This window comes from Ahaetulla prasina, chromosome 5 (assembly GCF_028640845.1).
Source record: "Ahaetulla prasina isolate Xishuangbanna chromosome 5, ASM2864084v1, whole genome shotgun sequence".
Taxonomy (NCBI): Eukaryota; Metazoa; Chordata; class Lepidosauria; order Squamata; family Colubridae; genus Ahaetulla; species Ahaetulla prasina.
In genome coordinates this window covers 122,011,724-122,030,003 of record NC_080543.1, presented here as the reverse complement: position 1 = coordinate 122,030,003, position 18,280 = coordinate 122,011,724, and the positions used below count along the sequence as shown (strand labels likewise).

The 18,280-nt window shown below is 48.6% G+C and overlaps 3 protein-coding genes across 6 annotated transcripts in view; all 3 read right to left on the bottom strand.

Moving 5' to 3' along the window:
- Window positions 1-5,065, bottom strand: part of TBC1D4 (TBC1 domain family member 4) — a 145,011-nt gene extending 139,946 nt beyond the window's left edge. The window contains exon 1 of one of the 3 annotated variants that reach the window (XM_058186687.1): window positions 4,254-5,065. In XM_058186687.1, the coding sequence (XP_058042670.1) occupies window positions 4,254-4,703 (450 nt within the window). In that variant the 5' untranslated portion in view covers window positions 4,704-5,065. The remainder of the gene's footprint in view (window positions 1-4,253) is intronic. The other 2 variants (XM_058186688.1, XM_058186685.1) reach the window with 2 other exon arrangements.
- Window positions 4,812-9,585, bottom strand: LOC131199978 (uncharacterized). Its single transcript, XM_058186265.1, has 3 exons — window positions 9,571-9,585; window positions 6,866-7,071; window positions 4,812-5,268 (listed from the first exon to the last, which is right to left on the bottom strand). The coding sequence occupies exons 1-3, from the start codon at window positions 9,583-9,585 to the stop codon at window positions 4,812-4,814; spliced, it is 678 nt and encodes a 225-aa protein (XP_058042248.1).
- A 1,047-nt stretch (window positions 9,586-10,632) lies between these two features.
- Window positions 10,633-18,265, bottom strand: COMMD6 (COMM domain containing 6). Of its 2 annotated transcripts, none has more exons than XM_058186441.1 (6): window positions 18,107-18,241; window positions 17,828-17,893; window positions 17,654-17,730; window positions 17,260-17,423; window positions 14,222-14,374; window positions 10,633-11,090 (listed from the first exon to the last, which is right to left on the bottom strand). In XM_058186441.1, exons 2-6 carry the CDS (start codon window positions 17,845-17,847, stop codon window positions 11,040-11,042), a joined length of 465 nt encoding a protein of 154 aa, XP_058042424.1. In that variant the 5' UTR covers window positions 17,848-17,893; window positions 18,107-18,241; the 3' UTR covers window positions 10,633-11,039. The 2 variants fall into 2 exon arrangements, with proteins under 2 accessions (XP_058042424.1, XP_058042423.1); XM_058186440.1 differs by having other exon boundaries at window positions 10,635-11,090; window positions 17,260-17,428; window positions 18,107-18,265.
- Between the last annotated feature and the right edge of the window lie 15 nt (window positions 18,266-18,280).

Below are 18,280 nucleotides of genomic sequence, written 5' to 3'. Positions count from 1 at the left end.
TAGTTTCCATCCATTGCTTGTTGTCCTGCCTTCAGGTGCTTTGGAGAATAGGTTGGCCCCCTCTTTCTTGTGGCAGCCCCTTAGATATTGGAAGATTGCTATCATGTCACCCTCTAGTCCAGGGGTCTCCAACCTTGGCAATTTTAAGACTTGTGGACTTCAACTCCCAGACAAGTCTTAAAGTTGCCAAGGTTGGAGACCCCTACTCTAGTCTTTCTTTTCATTCGATAGCTGGTTCAGAATTTTTCTGGTGGAAATAAGAAAATTCTTTTCCAAAAACTTTTTTTCTTTTTTCTTTTTGGAAAAGCTTCTTTTCCAAAGGTCAAGAGTCTCACCCTTCTTCCTCTTGTCTCTTGTCACACACCGCTGATCTTTCATGCCTCTTTCCTGAGGAATTGGTGAGACATATGGATATGCATTACATTAGCCCCGTAGGCGAATTCCTATCCTAAATACAGGCTCTCCTCAAGCAGAAAGGCCTGGTGTGCTATTAAAGGACTTTATCAAGGAAGGAAAAAAAGGAGGAAAAAAAGGAAGTGATATTTTGGGATACAGAAGCATTTGAGGGCAACTTGAATTGTTCCCCAGAATATTTTTCCATCTCTCTCTCTCTCTCTCTCTCAGCTCTTAACTGTGGGTTCAGTTATGAGAAAAGGGAAGGCAATAGAGTTCCTTTCTACGCTCACCAGTTCACGTGTCTGATTTTATTCCAGAAAAAGAATCAGGACCTCAGCTTGCTTCTCCTGCAATGACTCCATGTCAGAAGGCTGAAACTCAGCTGTTTTCCTCAAGTCATAAAAAAAAAAAGCCACTCCCCAAACCCATCTTTCCTCCCATCTGCCTTTCTTTCTGTACATAACCCTGAGCAGCAAACAGATCCTGAAAGTTATCACAGAAAGGCAATGCCACCATCTTGCTCTCAATGGACCAGGACAGATAGACCTGTGGAACTGACGTTGGAATACTGCATCCAGTTTAATATCACGATATTAAAAAGTGGTTGAGACTCTAGAAAGAATGCAGAGCAGGGGGTTGGATTAGAAGACCTCCAAGGTCCCTTCCATTACTCTGTATTTATTCTACTAATCCCCCAACCCTCAAAACTTTAACCTTAGACTATCTACTGTTGACCTCACCCCATTCCTAAGAGGTCTGTAAGGATCATACATAAGAGCACCAATGTGCCTACCGTCCCTGTCCTTCTGTCCCCATTTATCCATATCCATTTCCTGTATTCATAATCGTATTTATACTTATATCTATTATCTTATACATGCTTGACACATAAAATGAAATAAACAAATAAACAAATATGATTAGGGGACTGAAGGCTAAAACACATGAAGAATGGTTGCACGAACTGGGTATGTGTAGTCTAATGAAAAGAAGGACTAGGTGTGATAGATATTGAAACATCTGAAGCAGTGGCCCCCCAATGTTTTGGGCATCAGGGACCAGTTCCATGGTTTCCGGAGTGGGTGTGGTTTTGCATGCTGCTTGTATCCAACAGATGTGGCTTTGCTTGCATGTGAGGCCTGGTTGCTGGGAATGCCGTGGCCTGGTGTCAGTACATGGACCGGGAGTTGGGGACCCCAGATCTAAGAGGCTACCACAAAGAAGAGAAAGTCAACCTATTCTCTAAAGTACCTGAGGGCAGGACAAGAAGCAATGCATGGAAACTAATCAAGGAGAGAAGCAACCTTCCTGACAGTCAAAACAATTAACCAGTAGAACGATTTGGCTCCAGAAGTTGCAGGGAGGTTTTTAAGAAGAGATTGGACAAGCATTCGTCTGAAATGGTATAGGGTTTCCAGCAGGGGTGAAATCCAGCAGGTTCTGATAGGTTCTGGAGAAATGGCAGCGGAAATTTTGAGCAGTTGGGAGAACCGATAGCAGAAATTTTGAGTAGTTTGGAGAACCAGCAAATACTATCCCTGGTTGGCCCCAGAATGGGGAGGGAATGGGGATTTTGCAGTATTCTTCCCCTGGAGTGGGTGGGAATGGAGATTTTGTAGTATCCTTCCTCTGCCATGCCTATCAAGCCACACCCACCAAGCCATACCACGCCCACCAAGCCACACCCACAGAACCGGTAGTAAAAAAAATGGATTTCACCACCAGTTTCCAGCTTGAGCAGGGGGTTGGACTAGAAGACCTCCAAGGTCCCTTCCATTATTCTGTATTTATTCTACTCGAATATATGCAGAGGCCACCTCTAAACCACAATTGAGACATCCTTCTCAGTCTGTTCCAAGATGTAGCTCCTTTCTGCTTCTCTAAGGAAACCAGGGGAGACATGATACCAGGCTTCCAATATTTGAGGGGCTGCCACAAAGACAAGGGGGGTGGGGTCAAGGCACCTGAAAGCCAGACAAGGAATAATGGATGGAAATTGATCAAGGAGAAATTCAACCGAGGAGTAAGGAGAAATTTTCTGACAGTGAGAACCATCAACCAAAGAAACAACTTCAGAAGCTGAAGGTGCCTTCAGAAGTTGAAGTTGAGGGATGCTAGCCAGAGAAATACAAATTGGGAAGCTAAAAGATTAGAAGCTTTCAAGAAGAGACTGGATTGTCATCTGTCAGAAATGGTGTAGGGTCTCCTGCTTGGGTGGGAAGTTTGGCTAGATCAGGGGTCTCCAACCTTGGGAATTCTGGGAGTTGAAGTCCACCAAGCTAAAAGTTCCCGAGGTTGGAGACCCCTGGACTAGATGACCTACAAGGTCCCTTCCAACTCTGTTAATCTGTCAACAGCATCTGAAGGATTCTCTGGTTTAGGAGATATTCTAATGCAAGGCATCTTTCATAGGCTCAACCAGGAGAAAGGACCAAAACATCTCAGTTCCAATTCAAGACGGTCCTCCTTCAACAAAGTTCACCAAGCTCCTGGCATGTGAGGGCTTCCACAGGAAGGAAGATCTCATATGCCAGCAAGTTGGGATACTCGGCCGGAAAACCAAAAGGTTCCTGTCAGAAGTTGCCTCCATGGTTCTTGGGCTCAGAGTTACAGGCAAGCAAGAGTGATCAGAAGCCCAGTCATACTTCAGTTTGAGGAAGGGGAGTTGCAGTCCAAGTGAGACTAGGGCAAAAATGATACGGAAGTGTGTGAAGCCACTCAACCAAGCTCAATGGGACCTGCCATTCCCCTCTGCCTTCCTGCTCATCCAGCAGGTTAAAGAGGTCACAGGGGCTTCCTACCTTGCTCAAGGCACTTTCTTCCAGCGTGTCTGATTTCAGGGATCACATGGATAAGTTTGTATCCAACCTTCCGGGCAACAGTTCAAGATAGTTTCCCCTGCCTTCTTCCAACAAGGTTTTGCCATGTTCCCATCTAGCCAAGAGCAGGGGGTCTCCAATCTTGGCAACTTTACAACTTGTGGACTTCAACTCCCAGAATTCCTCAGCCAGCGCACGGAATTCTGGGAGTTGAAGTCCACAAGTCGTAAAGTTGTCAAGGTTGGAGAGTCCTGGCCTAGAGACCTGGGAACGCCTGCTCTCTCCATCCAAGGGCTATCCCCCCTCCTTCCCTCTTCTTCCCTCCCCCCCCGCCCACAAACACCATAGGGAGAATCAGCCACAGTTGGCCAAGACTCCACATCCAGGTCATCCTGCTATCTAAGCCCACACCCATCTGGGATTAGTAGCCCACCTTCAAGTCTCCTCATCCCACCTATAACTGGGGGGAGGGAGGGGGTCTGCTCCACAGCAGCCCCAGCTTCTCTCTTCCCCAAACCCTTCCCCAGGCATAGAATAGAATAGAATTTTTTTATTGGCCAAGTGTGTTTGGACACACAAGGAATTTGTCTTGGTGCATATGCTCTCAGCGTATGTAAAAAGACAAGATACCTTCCTCAAGGTACAACACTTACAACACTCAATGATAGTCAGAGGGTACAAATTTAACACTTAACGATACAAGACTGAATGACAGTCATAGGCTACAAAGAAGCAATCAGGAAACAGTCAATATCAGTATCGATCATAAGGATACAAGCAACAAAGTCATACAGTCATAAGTGGAAGGAGATGGAAACAATGAGAAAACTAGTAGTAGTAATCTTTCCCCAGGGATGCTGGCCAAAAACAAAACAAACAAAACCAAAAACCACATTGGGAAGATAAAAGATCAGAAGGCCACAACAACCCCGCCTGGAAGACGGTGTGTGTGTGGGGGGTGCTGAAGACCTCAAGGCACACCCCCCATTTCTGGTCCCGTCTCCGATGGACCCCCCCCCCACTTCCCCACGCTCATACCTGGTTGGGGTCTGTAGCCCGGAAGACGTGGCAGGCGACGGGCGAGTCGGGGTCGTCTGGCTGCGCCTTGATCAGGTAGGCGAAGTAGGTGAGATCCTGGCTGTTGTGGACGAAGCGCGAGATGTGCTGGGCTTTGTGCTCGAAGATGAAGACGGCCGAACCGGGGACACCTCCGGACGAGGAGGGCACGCAGCGCAGGGTGGGCGCACCCAGCAGCAGCAACACCTCCCGAGCCGGTGCCGCGCCCGGTTCTGGCTTTTGGCTCCGCCGCCGGACTTCGGCCATCAGCCAGGGCAACATGGGCAGCGTGGCACGGCGGTCCAGGCTGGTGCAACCTACGTAAAAGAGTCGGAAGCGTTTCTCGCCTCCCGGCCGGATCGATCCAAAAGCGGGAACCGGACCGGGTTCGGGCTCTGGAGCCAAAGGGTGCGGGAAGGGCGCCGTCTCCATCGGGGCTCCGGAGCCGTTGGCTGACTCCCGCGGGCGCCGCGCACCGGAGTTCGGCCTCCGCAGCGCCTCCGAGCCCTCCGGCTTCGCCCAGCCACGCGTCCACGGCCGCTAGCACGGACCCGCAAGCAGGCAGGCAGGCAAGCAGGGTCTGCGGACGCGCGCCTCGCTGCGCCTTTCCCCCCCCGCTTCTCCTTCGGGCGTGCGGCTCCTTCCAAGGAGCTCTTCTTGAGCCGCCGACCCCAGCGTGTCCCAGCGCTCTCCGCAAGGCTGGTGCGGCTCCTCCGTCCGCCGAGGGTGGCCGGTTTCCTCGCCCTGCCCAGCCGGGAAGGCAGCCAAGCCAAGCCAAGCCAAGGGCTGGCGCTGTGGAAAGGGGGCCGCGGTGCCTGCGCTTCCCTCCTGCCCCTTTCGCTGCGGCGGCGGCGGCGGCGGCTGGCGGTGTTGGGTGTTCCAGTTCTGACGGCGCTCCCGTTTTCCCTCCCCGGGTGAAGCTGCCGGGCCAATTAGGAGGAGACCTCGTTGCTGGGCGCGGGAGGGGAGGCTCCCCAGCTCCGCAGACTCGTCCTTGCTGCTCAGCCGGCAGGAAGTCCCGAGATTTGGAAAAGAAAAAAAAAGAAAAAGAAAATAAAAAAGAGTGCCGGGCGCTGCTTTCTTATTTATTCTTAGCCTGCCAGGCTTGTTCTGGAAAGGGGGAGGACTTGCCCCCTCCCCCCCAAAAAAGAATGGACCAAGGAGGAAGGAAGCTTTCCTGCCTAAGCAGGGGGTTGGACTAGAAGACCTCCAAGGTCCCTTTCGACTATTCTATTCTAATGGAGGCAAGACAGCCAAGGTGGGTGGGCTGGAGCAGGAGCCTTCTCCCCAGTGAGAGCTTTGGAGAGACCCCACTTCTGGGGGCCCCACAAGAACCAGCCCTTCTTCTCTTTGCATTAAATGCAGAGCGTGGGTAGCCTCCGCTGGAACAGAGCAGAATAATAAGAGTTGGAAGGGACCTTTTAGGTCAGGGGTCTCCAACCTTGGTCCCTTTAAGACTTGTGGACTTCAACTCCCAGAATCCCTTAGCCAGCAAAGCTGGCTGAGGAACTCTGAGAGTTGAAGTCCACAAGTCATAAAGGGACCAAGGTTGGAGACCCCTGTTTTAGGTTACCTAGTCCAACCGCCTCGCCCAAGCAGAAGACCCTACACCATTTCTGACAGATAGCAGTTCACTCTCTTCTTGAAAGCTTCCAGTGATGAAGCCCACACAACTTCTTAAGGCAAGCTGTTCCATATCTTATCTCTCTCTCTCTCTCTTCTATGTATGAAGAGAATATAGAAGATAATATGTATCTTATGATTTGTATTGATACTGTTTCCTGATTGCTTATGTGTAGCCTATGACTATCATTAAGTGTTGCACCTTATGATTCTTGATAAAAGTATCTTTTATGTACAGAGAGCGTATGCACCAAGACAAATTCCTTGTGCATCCAATCACACTTGGCCAAGAAAAAAATCTATTCTATATAAGAGAAGAGAATATAGTAGAGAAGAGAAAAATTGAGTTAGACAGGACCTTGTAAGTCATCTAGTCCAACCCCCAGCCCAAGCAGGAGACCCTACACCATTTCTGACAGATGCAGTCCAGTCTCTTCTTGAAAGTTTCCAGTGATGAAGCTCCCACAACTTCTGAAGGCAAGCTGTTCCATATCTATCTTATCTCTTTATCTAAAGAGAAGAGAATATAGAAGAGAAGAATTGGAAGGGACCTTGTAAGTCATCTAGTCCACCCCCACCCAAGCAGGAGACCCTAAACTATTTCTGACAGATGCAGTTTAGTCTCTTCTTGAAAGCCTCCAGTAAAGAAGCTCCCACAACTTCTGAAGGCAAGCTTTTATGTCCTGAGAATTAAGAGAGTCCGCTAATTAAAAATGCAAATACATCGATTAGGGCAAGGCAATCGCTTTGAAAATGCTTTGGATCTCCGCTCCCTACCCATCCCGGCGCTGGGCCAGGTGCTCCGGGCTGGAACTCAATGAGACTCGCCCGGGGTTGCGTCTATAACAGCGAAGGATACATGCCCGGGCTTGCTGGCAGCCCCACCACTTGCGCGTTTGCCTGGGAAACGGCAGCTGTGCACTCTCAGGAGCTGCGCCTTGCTTGGCGGAGGTGCAAGAGAGGCCAAACACCTGATTCTCTTGCAGAGACGTCGGGAGAGGGGCGTGCACACCTCGGCGTGCTCTCCGCGCCAGACACCTGCAAGCACCGGGCGTTGTTGGGTTAAAGATAAAAATGCTTTTTTTAAAAAAAAAAAAATCAAATATGCATCTTTTCCCAGCACCGTTGGGGCACCAAACCCTTTTGCCTCTCTCGTTTTCTGCGGCTTGGGACAATCCTTCTTTCAAATGCTTTGCAGCGTTTCTCAACTTCCAACAACTTCTTATAAGATCTGTGGACTTCAACTCCCGACATTCCTCCGCCGGCATCCTGAGGAATTCTGGGAGTTGAAGTCCACAGATCTTATAACAAGTTACTGTGTATGCTCCTGAGCTATAGGGCCAGCGGAACCTGGTGTTTTCCCAAGTTTAATGTGTTTTTATTGCCTCTTGTTTCTTGGATAGAGTTATAGTTAATAGGTTTACTAGCGTTTGTGTTTGACTGTTGAATTCTTTCCTAACAGATGCGTTGCAGATGGGTTCATGACAAGCTTCATTGATAGCTATGAAACATAATCCCTTTAAAAAAAACACCTGCCAATTATTTAATTTCCAATCTTAAATGTAAAAGTTTGGTCTCTTTTTTTTAAGGGGGGGGAATTGGAGGCTACAAAGAGCCAGGACTTTTAAGGGTGGGTGCTGCATCCCTGAATCTCCTATCCTTCAATGAATGCCCGGTCATCACAATGCCTCAGTATGCCACTGGGAATGGGCAGTGGAAGAACTAGGCCTTTGTTCTCAGGCCACGCTTCTCAGCTCTAAGGAGGGAGGGAGGGAAGGAGGGAGGGAGGAAGAAAGGAATGGAAGGGAGGCAGGGAAGGAGGAAGCGAGGAGAGGGGCAGTACAAGGGAGGGGAAGGAAGGAGGGAATGAGAGAGAGGCAGTAGAAGGGAGGAAGAAGGGAAGGGAGAGGCAGTAAAATTGAGGGGAAGGAAGGAAGGAAGGAGCAAGAGAGGGGCAGTAGAAGAGAGGGAGGGAAGAAGGGAGGAGAGGAGGGGCAGTAGAATGGGGGAGGGAGGTCACAGGGGAGGGAGGGAGGAAGGAAGGAAGGGGAGAGGGGCAGTGGGAGGAAGGAAGGAAGAGGCAGTAGAAGGGAGGGAAGGAAGGAGGAAGGAAGGGGAGAGGGGCAGTGAGAAGAAGGAAGGAAGGAGAGAGATGGGCAGTAGAAGGGAGGAAGGGAGGGAGGAGAGGAGAGGCAGTAGAATTGGGGAGGGAAGAAAGAAGGAGAGGCAGCAGAAGGGAGGGAAAGGAGGGAGGGAGGAAGGAAGGGGAGAGGGAGAATTTTAATTTGGGGTTTTCTTAATATTTTAAAATTTTAAATCTAAATTTTTAATTATCAGCCTTTTATAATCTGCTATGTTTTAAATGTTGTTTTTAATTGTATATATCTTGTGTTTTATTTTTGGCTGTACACCGCCCTGAGTCCTTCGGGAGAAGGGCGGTATAAAAATTTAATAAATAAATAAAAAATAAATAAAAAATAAGGGGCAGTAGGAGGAAGGAAGGAAGGAGAGGGGCAGAAGAAGAGAGGAAGGGAGGAGAGGAGGGGCAGTAGAATGTGGGAGGAAGGAAGGAAGGAAGGAAGGAAGGAAGGAAGGAAGGAAGGAAGGAAGGAAGGAAGGAAGGAAGGAAGGAAGGAAGGAAGGAAACAGATGGGGTAACTTTTCAGTCATGTTAAACATACAAGGACCTGCTTTTGTGTTATAATATCCAAAGCCACTTATGTGACTCAGCGTCAAGGCCGAACAGTGTAAAGCAACTGAAAACCAAAAACAAAGCTGGCCTAGGCCAAGCAAGTAGGTGATAAAATCCAATGCCTCAATCCACTCCTTATCAGTTTTCAGAGAAAAAACTCCAAGGAGGGAAACTCTGAGCTCACCTTCTACCTACCCTCTAGAAAAGATATTATCTTGAAAGGGGAACAAAACCACTTTTAAGCCTGAATTAGAAGTTGCAGCTGGTGTTGGTTTGAAAGCTGGAACCGAAAAGTCCTTGGGGCATTTGCTTTTCTCCCATCTCAGAATCTGGATCCTGCTCCATTTCCCAAACCTCGTCCTTAATTTTTCAACCCTCCGTCCTTTTCAGCTTTAATCCAATTGTCTTTTGCTGCCTGCGGAAGTCATTCTCAAGGGCACAGAGGAGAAAGTGCCAGCCCAGTGAATTTTGCATTTAGATGGTGAGAAGCATGACAAAGTATCTGTTGGGTCATTTGTCCAGGACTGGGGTGGTGGGTGGGTGGGTTGGAGATACACCATCCAAGGGTCTGCCTGCCTGTTGCAGCAACTCAAAACTCCTGCCTGCCCACCTGCCTCCGACCAGCCACACCCGGCTGTTTCTGCTGACCAAAATCTTGGCTTTCGGCAGGTGTTTATTTATGGTTCATGAAAAAAGCAAAACAAAACCTCGTGACAAGAATAGAGCTTCTGCTTTTCTAAAAACACAAAGATGCTCTCTTGCACCTTGAAAATTTCTTCTTTTCCCCCGCTTTGGTGGAAATAACTCAATGGCAACAGCTGGTCAATAACAGAGGGAACCCTGTTCTTGGCACCAAAGACCGTGAGCCAAATAATTTCTTGTTCAGTTAACTGTTATTTTAAAAAATCACACCGGTGATTATACAAAAAAAACCCATGCCTTTCATCCCGCTTTTGTCCCGTTGAATCAGTGGTGTTTCCTGACAACTGCCTGGGCCATTTCTTGGCAAGGTTTTCCAGTTGTTCTTTCTTCCTTTCTTCCCTCCCTTTTCCTTTCCTTCCTTCCCCCCTCCCTTTCTTCCTTCCTCCTTTCCCTCCCTCTTCCTCTCCTTCCTTCCCTCCCTTTTCCTGTCTTCCTCTCCTTCCTTCCCTCTCTTCCTTTCCTTCCCTCCCCCTCCCTCCTTTCCCTCCCTTTTCCTCTTTCTCTCCTTCCTTCCCTCTTCCTTTCCTTCCTTCCCCCCTCCCTCTTCCTTCCTTCCCTCTTCATTTCCTTCCTTGCCCCCTCCCTTTTTTCCTTCCTCCCTTCCCTCCCTTTTCCTTTCTTCCTCTCCCTCCCTCTTCCTTTCCTTCCTTCCCCCTCCCTCCTTGCTTCCTCCCTTCCCTCCCTCTTCCTTCTCTTCCTCTCCTTCCTTCCTTCCCTCCCTTTTTCTTCCTTCCTTCCCTCCCTCTTCCTTTCCTTCCTTCCCTCTTCATTTCCTTCCTTTCCCCCTCCCTCCTTCCTTCCTTCCTTCCTTCCTCCCCTCCCTCTTCCTTTTCTTCCTCCCTCCCTCCCTCTGCTTCCTTCTTCTGACAGAGAGGGGCTGGCCCAAGGTAACCCATCTGGTTTTATGCCAAAGCAGGACTAGAATTCACACTCAGTTAGGTTCTAGTCAGCCACCTACACCAAACTGGCATTCTATGTCTGGGTTTAGGGTGTTATGTAATTTGACCAATGTGGTGATCAATTGACTTAAGTCTGAAACACCAGGTTGGACCTGTGATTAAGAAGGGTCCTTACCTTCAGTGTGAAACACCCAACCCGAAGTTGGCAGAACGAAGGCAGCCGAGAGACACAAAAAGCAGCCTCACACATTTCCCAAACTTTTATTAAGGAAATTGAAGGTTGCCTTCTAGATCCTTAGGATTTTCCATGCAGAGTTCCAGATGGTGATGGCATCACTGCTTTCCCAAATACTGTTCTAGTTGCAGAGATGGGAAGAAGACCTTAAAGCAGGGGTCTGCAAACTTGGCTCTTTTAAGACTTGTGGACTTCAACTCCCAGGACTCTGGGAGTTGAAGTCCACAAGTCTTAAAAGAGCCGGGTTTGCAGACCCCTGCCTTAAAGGAAGGCATATATTGGGCAGGACATGATAGGATGATAGGATTGGACATGATAGGACATGATAGGATTTGCTCAGGATTCTCAGGACATGATAGGATTTGCTCCTCCTACGCAGCCACTCCTCTGGTCTTCTTCTGAGTGGCTGAGATCGGTTCCACCTAAATTCTGGGGTGAAACAGCAGGTCTCTTTCAGGAGGAGGACTGGTATGGAGAATTTCACTCAACGCAGGAGAGTTTGCAGCTCTTCAGCTGGAGAACGTCACGGTGAAAACCCCAAGAGAAGAATCAGCCTGCATCTCTTTCCGGAGAATCATTCTGTAGAACGACCTTTTAGGATCGGCAAGGGGAGTGGTTCAAAATGTCTCCAGAACGCTTGCCATCTCCTTGAACTGGCTGTGGAAATTCTGAAAGGGGAAAAAACGAAAGAAGAAATAAAGTGCCATCGAGGGAACACCAACAAGCCCCAGTTTGCTCACGCTCAAAATCTCACTCTAGAGATGCAGTGCGCTGCAGCGTGCCACACGTGCACACATGGTCAACACACGCCTCATTCCTTTTCTTTAGGCAGCCAACCAGGGGTGGAAATCTTAAAAATTTTTTCCTACTGGTTCTGTGGGCGTGGCTTAACTGGTGGGCGGGCTTGGTGGTCAGGTGACTGAATGGGCATGGCCAATAATAATAAATAATAATAACGTATACAAAACTTGGGAGCGCACCGGTTTACCTTCTTTAAAAATAGAGGCACCGGTCTACTAGCTGCCTACAGCACTGATCAGCTGTAGTGCGGCCCTTTGAAGCGCCGCGGCAGTCATTTAAGGCTGTTTGCAACTGTATCACCACCGAAAGCTTCAGGGACAGAGAAGAAGAACAGCGAGGCGTGGGCGGTAGGGGCGGGGCAGGAATTTTTGCTACTGGTTCTCCAAACTACCCGCCCCCCCATTGCTACCGGATCACGTGATCCGGTCCGAACCGGGAGCAGTTCACCCCTGCAGCCAACCAAGGGCTAAGTTATACCATCATCATCACCATCATCATGGTTTAAGGACCCCATAATCCCTTGCGGGGTGGAGTCTGAACAACTGAATGGAGCTAGCGGAGTGTTTACTGGCCGGATGCCCTTCCTGTCGCCAATGTGGGGTTTTGTTCAGGAGATACATTCTCCTTGTGCCCAGAGAGATAAATATCTGCCTCTGCCTAGGATCGAACTCACAGCCTCCTGATTGTGAGGCCAGAACGCCACCTCTAGGCCACTGCACCACTCCTGAGTTATTGCATGTTTGCCTTAAACGCAACGCGCCACATTGCAAAGCCCACCGCAACTGCGTTCAAGTCCCAAAGGTGCTTTTTCGAATGGTGTGGGAGTCTGAATGGGTCTCCAGGGGGAAAAAAAGAAAAAAAAATGCAGACTACAGGAACCATTTGCACTTCAGTTTGAGATAGACGCATTTTCAGGTGATCCTGTAAACCCAGATAAACCTCCAAGCGGCCTGAAGGAGTCTCTAAAAGAATGCAAATGTCTGTGTTGTGCCTCGCTCGCCCCCCTCTCCGCAGCCGGGCCCTTCTCATCTCCTGTTATCTCAGCCAAAGACGGATAATGAAGACGAACAGCCTGGCATGCCTCCAGCCCCCAGTCCTGGCACCATGCCCGGACAGACTGAGCAAGACAAATGGCCTGGCATGCCTTCAGCCCCCAGTCCTGGCACCATACCCGGACAAACTGAGCAAATAAACCCCTCCCCCACAGCATGTGAACATGAGGAGTATGAAGCCAGTCCCGAGCTGGAATTGCCGGCAGCTGGAGTGTGGAGGGATCCACGCTTACGGAGAATGGAGAGGCGACGTCAGCAAAAGGAAGGGAGGGGCCGGCCTGGATAAGTGCTGAGTCATGGAGCCACACCCCATGGCCTATATAAAGGATCTGCTTTCTGGCATTCTTTGAGTCAGGCAAAGTCTAATTTGGATTGTTGAAGTCACATCTTGGACTCCTGCCTGCCCTGAGAACTCTGACAGAACTTTGGCAAAGCTGCAGAGGCTTTGTGGCCACGCTTGATACGGACTTCCCCGACCCGGCCATCAGAGGAGGAGTGGGACACGACAATCTGCAAGGAATATACATCCTTCCATTGCCTACCATCCAATTGGAGCTGAAGAAGCTTCTTGGATGAGAAGCGAGAAAAAATACATATTGCAGACTACAAGAACCAGCATCTGGACTTTTGGGGTTTTTTTTTCTTCTTTTGAAGACGTTTTGCTTCTCATCCAAGAAGCTTTTTCAGCTCTGATTCTTGGATGAGAAATGAAACCTTTTCAAAAGAAAAAACAAACAAACAAGAGTTTTGAAAAGATGTGAAGCTAGGGCTTTATTAGTCTGTAGAGCAGTGGTTCTCAACCTTTATAGTGCTGCGACCCCTTTAATACAATTCCCCACGATGTGGCGACCCCAACCATACAATTATTTTCGTTTTGAATTTATCGCGCCTGAAGCCGTACTGGCTAGCGATCTGAACTGCTTGCGATTGCCTTGAGGACGGAGGCATTAAAGCGGAGACTCCTCCCCTATTAAGTTTATGGCACCTGAAGCCAGATCAGGCTAGCGATCGGGAGTGATTGCAGCTGGCTTGAGAGGGAGACATCAGAGCAAAGATTTCTCTCTTTTTTAATTCATCGCGCCTGAAGCCGAATTCGACTAGCGATTTGAAGAGCCTGCAGCTGGCTTGTGGAGTCAACCATTGGAGCGCGATTCTTCGACTCACAAGTATACTTCCCATATTTCCAATGGTCTTAGGCGACCCCTGGCAAATCGTCATTCGACCCCCAACGGGGTCCCGACCCACAGGTTGAGAACCGCTGCTGTAGAGATTCTCAGTCATCCATGGCTGTCCCAAAGGTGCTTTTACAGGAGGCAACTGGACTTTCTTGTGGTTTTTTTCCCCCTTCCTTTGAAGACGTTTCGCTTCTCAAACAAGAAGCTTCTTCAGCTCTGACAGGATAGTGGAGAATGAAAGAATTAAACAACACGAAAGTCCAGTTGCTTCCTGAAAAAGCACCTTTGGGATAACCATGACCCGGATGACTGAGAATCTCTACAGACCTTTAGCTACACAATTTGGGATGAACGGCCTTTGAATGATGTGAGGGTAGGAATGGATTTATAGAGGAAAAAATTGCAGACTACAGGAACCAGGAGCACCACTCAGGTGACCCTGAGGACACAGATAAACCTCCAAGGGCTTCAACGACCCTCTAAAAGGATGCAACTGACTAGCTGTCTGGAAGGAATATAAATCCTTCCATTCCCCACTATCCCGTCAGAGCTGAAGAAGCTTCTTGGATGAGAAGCGAAATATATTTAAAGAAAATCCAGAAAGTCCAGTTGCCTCCTGAAAAAGCACCTTTGGGACAACCATGACCTGGATGACTGAGAATCTCCATAGACTTTCAACTAACGGAAGCTATTTCTGCCACAAAGCGTTCAACTACACAACGGGGCATGCTTTTCCAAAAGAGCAGAGATCAGGAAGGGCCGTTTACCAACCTGAAACTGAGAGATTGTCATTTCAAAGCTTTTGCACGTGACGTTCCCCAAACCATCGGCAACTTTTAACGCCACCGTAACACAAGGCGATTTCAAGGATTTGCAGCTGTCGGCACTCACGGCGATTCCCAGCTTCCACTGAAAATCAACCAGCTGCAACGGAAGAAATGAACATTTGAGTTACAGGCGGCCTTCGGCTTATGACCGCAATTGAGCCCAACGTTTCTGTTGCTAAGCGAGACATTCGTTCAGTGAGTTTTGTTGCATTTTACAAAACCTTCGTGCCACAGTGATGCGTCGCAGTTGGTAAGTTAGTAACCCCAGTTGTTTAGCGAATCTGGTATCCCCATTGACTTTGCTTGCCAGGAGATCGCATTACAGGGGTGAAATCCAGCAGGTTCTGACAGGTTCTGGAGAACCGGTAGTGGAAATTTTGAGCAGTTCAGAGAAGCAGCAGATACCACCTCTGGCCGGCCCCAGAGTGGAGTGGGAAATGAGATTTTGCAGTATCCTTCCCCCAGAAGTGGGGAGAGAATGGGGATTGTGCAGTATCCTTCCCCCTGGAGTAGGGTGGGAATGGACATTTTGCAGTATCCTTCTCCTGCCAGGCCCACCAAGCCACACCACGCCCACCAAGCCACGCCCACAGAACCGGTAGTAAAAAGTTTTGGGTTTCACCACTGGTCGCATAAATATGAAGAATAGAATAGAATAGAATAGAATTTTTTATTGGCCAAGTGTGATTGGACACACAAGGAATTTGTCTTGGTGCATATGCTCTCAGTGTACATAAAAGAAAAGATACGTTCATCAAGGTACAACATTTACAACACAATTGATGATCAATATATCAATGTAAATCATAAGGATTGCCAGCAACAAGTGAAATAAATAAATAAGCAAACAAACCAATTGCCAAGTATCTGTGTTTTGATCACATGATCATGGGGATGCTGCAAAGGTGGTAACTGGAAAAAAACCATTAAGTCACATTTTTCAGTGCCGTCGTAACTTTGAACAGTCATTAAGCGAACCTGTAAGTTGAGGAATCACCATCAATGCAGTTGAATCACCATCAGTGGAGGATGCGGAGCAACCCACTCTGAGACCTTCAGCCCTGGAGCTCATCCAAGGACTTAGTCCCTACACTATCAGACCAGTTTAGTTTAGTTTAGTTTAGTTTAGTTTAGTTGTTTGTCATTGCACATCGTACAATGAAATTTAATGCCACCCTCAGTGTACATTATAACTATAAAAATAAAAACACAAACACACATCCTTCACATTCTATATAATTGAAATTGAAAACCCAATATTGCATTAATATTGCACTATACCGTAGAATTCAATATAGTTACTGCCCTGGGACAGAAGCTGTTTTTCAGCCTATTTGTCCTTGTTTTTATTATCCTGTACCGTCTGCCATATGGTAATAGTTCCAAAAAAAAAAAAGGTGCCCAGGATGAGATGGATCTTTAAGAATGTTTTGAACTTTCTTAAGGCAGTGGGAGCTATAAAGCTCTTCCAAGAGGGGAGAGGGCAACCAATGATCCTCTGGGCAATGACGTTAACATTTACTAAATCTGCACTATTAATCTTCTCATCGTTCCCATCACCCATCTCCTTCCATTTATGACTGTATGACTGTAACTTTGTTGCTGGTAATCCTTATGATTTATATTGATATCGTTTCCTGATTGCTTATTTGTACTCTATGACTAACATTGTTAAATTTGTACCCTATGAACATCATTAAGTGTTTACCTTGATGAAGGTATCTTTTCTTTTATGTACACTGAGCATATGCACCAAGACAAATTCCTTGTGTGTCCAATCACACTTGGCCAATCAAAAATTCTATTCTATTCTAATCCTCTGGAGTGCTGTCCTATCTGCTACTGTGCAATTGGCAAACCATACACAGGTGCAGTAAATTAATTTAATTCACAGGATTGTCGTTCTGGGGATGAAATTGGAAAATATTTTTTTCTACACTGGCCTGTTGCTTTTCAATATCCGATGGGTTCAATTTCAGAAGAGATGGCATTTTTGTAAAAATAATCAAACACGATTATAAAAAGTCTAGATTCCCAAACTCCGTGAAAAGCCTCAAGGTCTCTAGTCTCAGCTGAAGCTGTTCCTCTAGGAAGGCAGGAGGGGTCAGAGATTATGGGTAAAGTCCTCGGTTTAAGGCCACAATTGAACCCCAAATTTCTGTTGCTAAGGGAGACATTTGTTAAGTGAATTCTGCGCCGTTTTACGTGCCACAGCTTTTAAGTGAATCACTGCAGTTGTTAAGTTAGTGACACGGTCATTAAGTGAATCTGGCTTCCCCACTGCTTGTTAGAAGGTCGCAAAAGGAGATCACACATGACCCCGGGACACTGCAACGGTCATAAATATGAGTCAGTTGCCAAGAGCCTGAATTCTGATCACGTGACCGTAGAGATGCAGCAACAGCCGTTAAGTGTGAAAAACGGTCATAAATCACTTTTTCCAGGGCTGCTGTAACTTTGAACAGTCACTAAAGGAACTGTTATAAGTTGAGGACTACCTGTAGTGCTGGAACAAGCCTGGGAAGGCACTGGTTATAATCCACCCACCACCATGGAAGATCCCTAGGAAGTTTGGGGCCCGAACAGGGCAGTTGTTGAGGGAATAAAACCTAAGGATATTTGCACAGGAACAAGGAAGGAGACCAGGAGTGAAATCCAGCCGGTTCTGACAGGTTCTGGAGAACCGGTAGCAGAAATTTTGAGCACTTCGGAAAACCGGTAGCAGAAGTTTTGAATAGTTTGGAGAACTTGGAAATGTCACCTCTGGCTGGCCCCAGAGTGGGGTGGGAATGGAGATTTTGCAATATTCTTCCCCCAGGAGTGGGGAGGGAATGGGGATTTTGCAGTATCCTTCCCCTGCCACGCCCACCAAGCCACATCCACCAAGCCACACCCATAGAACCGGTAGTAAAAAAAAATGGATTTCACCACTGAAGGAGACCCATCTGATATGTAGCACTTTTAATTTCCTGTCTTCCTTACCTGTCCGGCTGCTGCCACGGGTTTTGCATCCTCCAATCCCACCAGAGATTCTCTTTTCTCCTTCCACACCTGCTGGATGACCTGGCCAGATTGTTGTGGCAGAAAACCGAACCTTTTGCCTAATTCGGCGGAAAATTCTTCGGTGGAGAGTTTATTTTTCGCTGCTGTGCTGTAAGACAACCCACCCCACCCACCCAAAAACCGAAACAAATCAGATTGGCCTCTTGAATGATATTTTTCCCCCCAGCAATTTGTATCAATCTTCCCCTCCCCATCCCCACAAAAGGAGGGGGTGGATGCCTATCTTCCTCCCCTTCCCCCAAGGGTCCAATGGCCCAAAATAAGGGGCAGGGACACCTGGCTGGCAGAGAAGGAAGGAAGGGAGGAGACTTACCCAAAAAGCCAGATGAGGATCCGAAGCACCTGGCACAGGTCGGCTGGAGTTGTTTCCACGCCGGCCGCGAGGCACCTCTAGGAGAAGAAAGCAGCCGTGGGGGGCCGGTCCTTATAGACCCCACCCACCCATTCACCCCCACTCCCCGCTCTGCCCCCTAGCCGACCCGCTCACCTGGCACATCTGGGGGGCATCGAAAGAGACCCTCCCGGATTGCAACCGCTGCACGGCTCGCTGGCACTGCGGAAAGAAGGCAGATGGAGACCCTTGCCTCCCCCTTGCCCCTCCTGCAGACCCCGAGAAGAGGGGGCTGTGGAGGGCGGCGGGACCCCCAAAAGGAAGCGCCAAACCCCTCTCCCACCCGGATCCTTGGCAGGAAAAAGGGGGAGGGAAAGGCAGACACCCCCCCCCTCGCCCTCTGGGGTCTGCAAGAAAGGGGAGGGGGAGGCTCACCAGCTCCGCCAGCAGGTCCTGCGGGAGGGTCCCCAGCGGGGCAGCCGCCCAGGCTCCCCCCGCCTCGCCCGGCGTGACGGGCTGCATCGCGGAAGCTGCGCAGCGTCGAGAATCCAGCCGATCGGGAAGGGCGGGGGGCGTGGCTCGCCGCTTGACTCCTCCCACTTGGCCCCG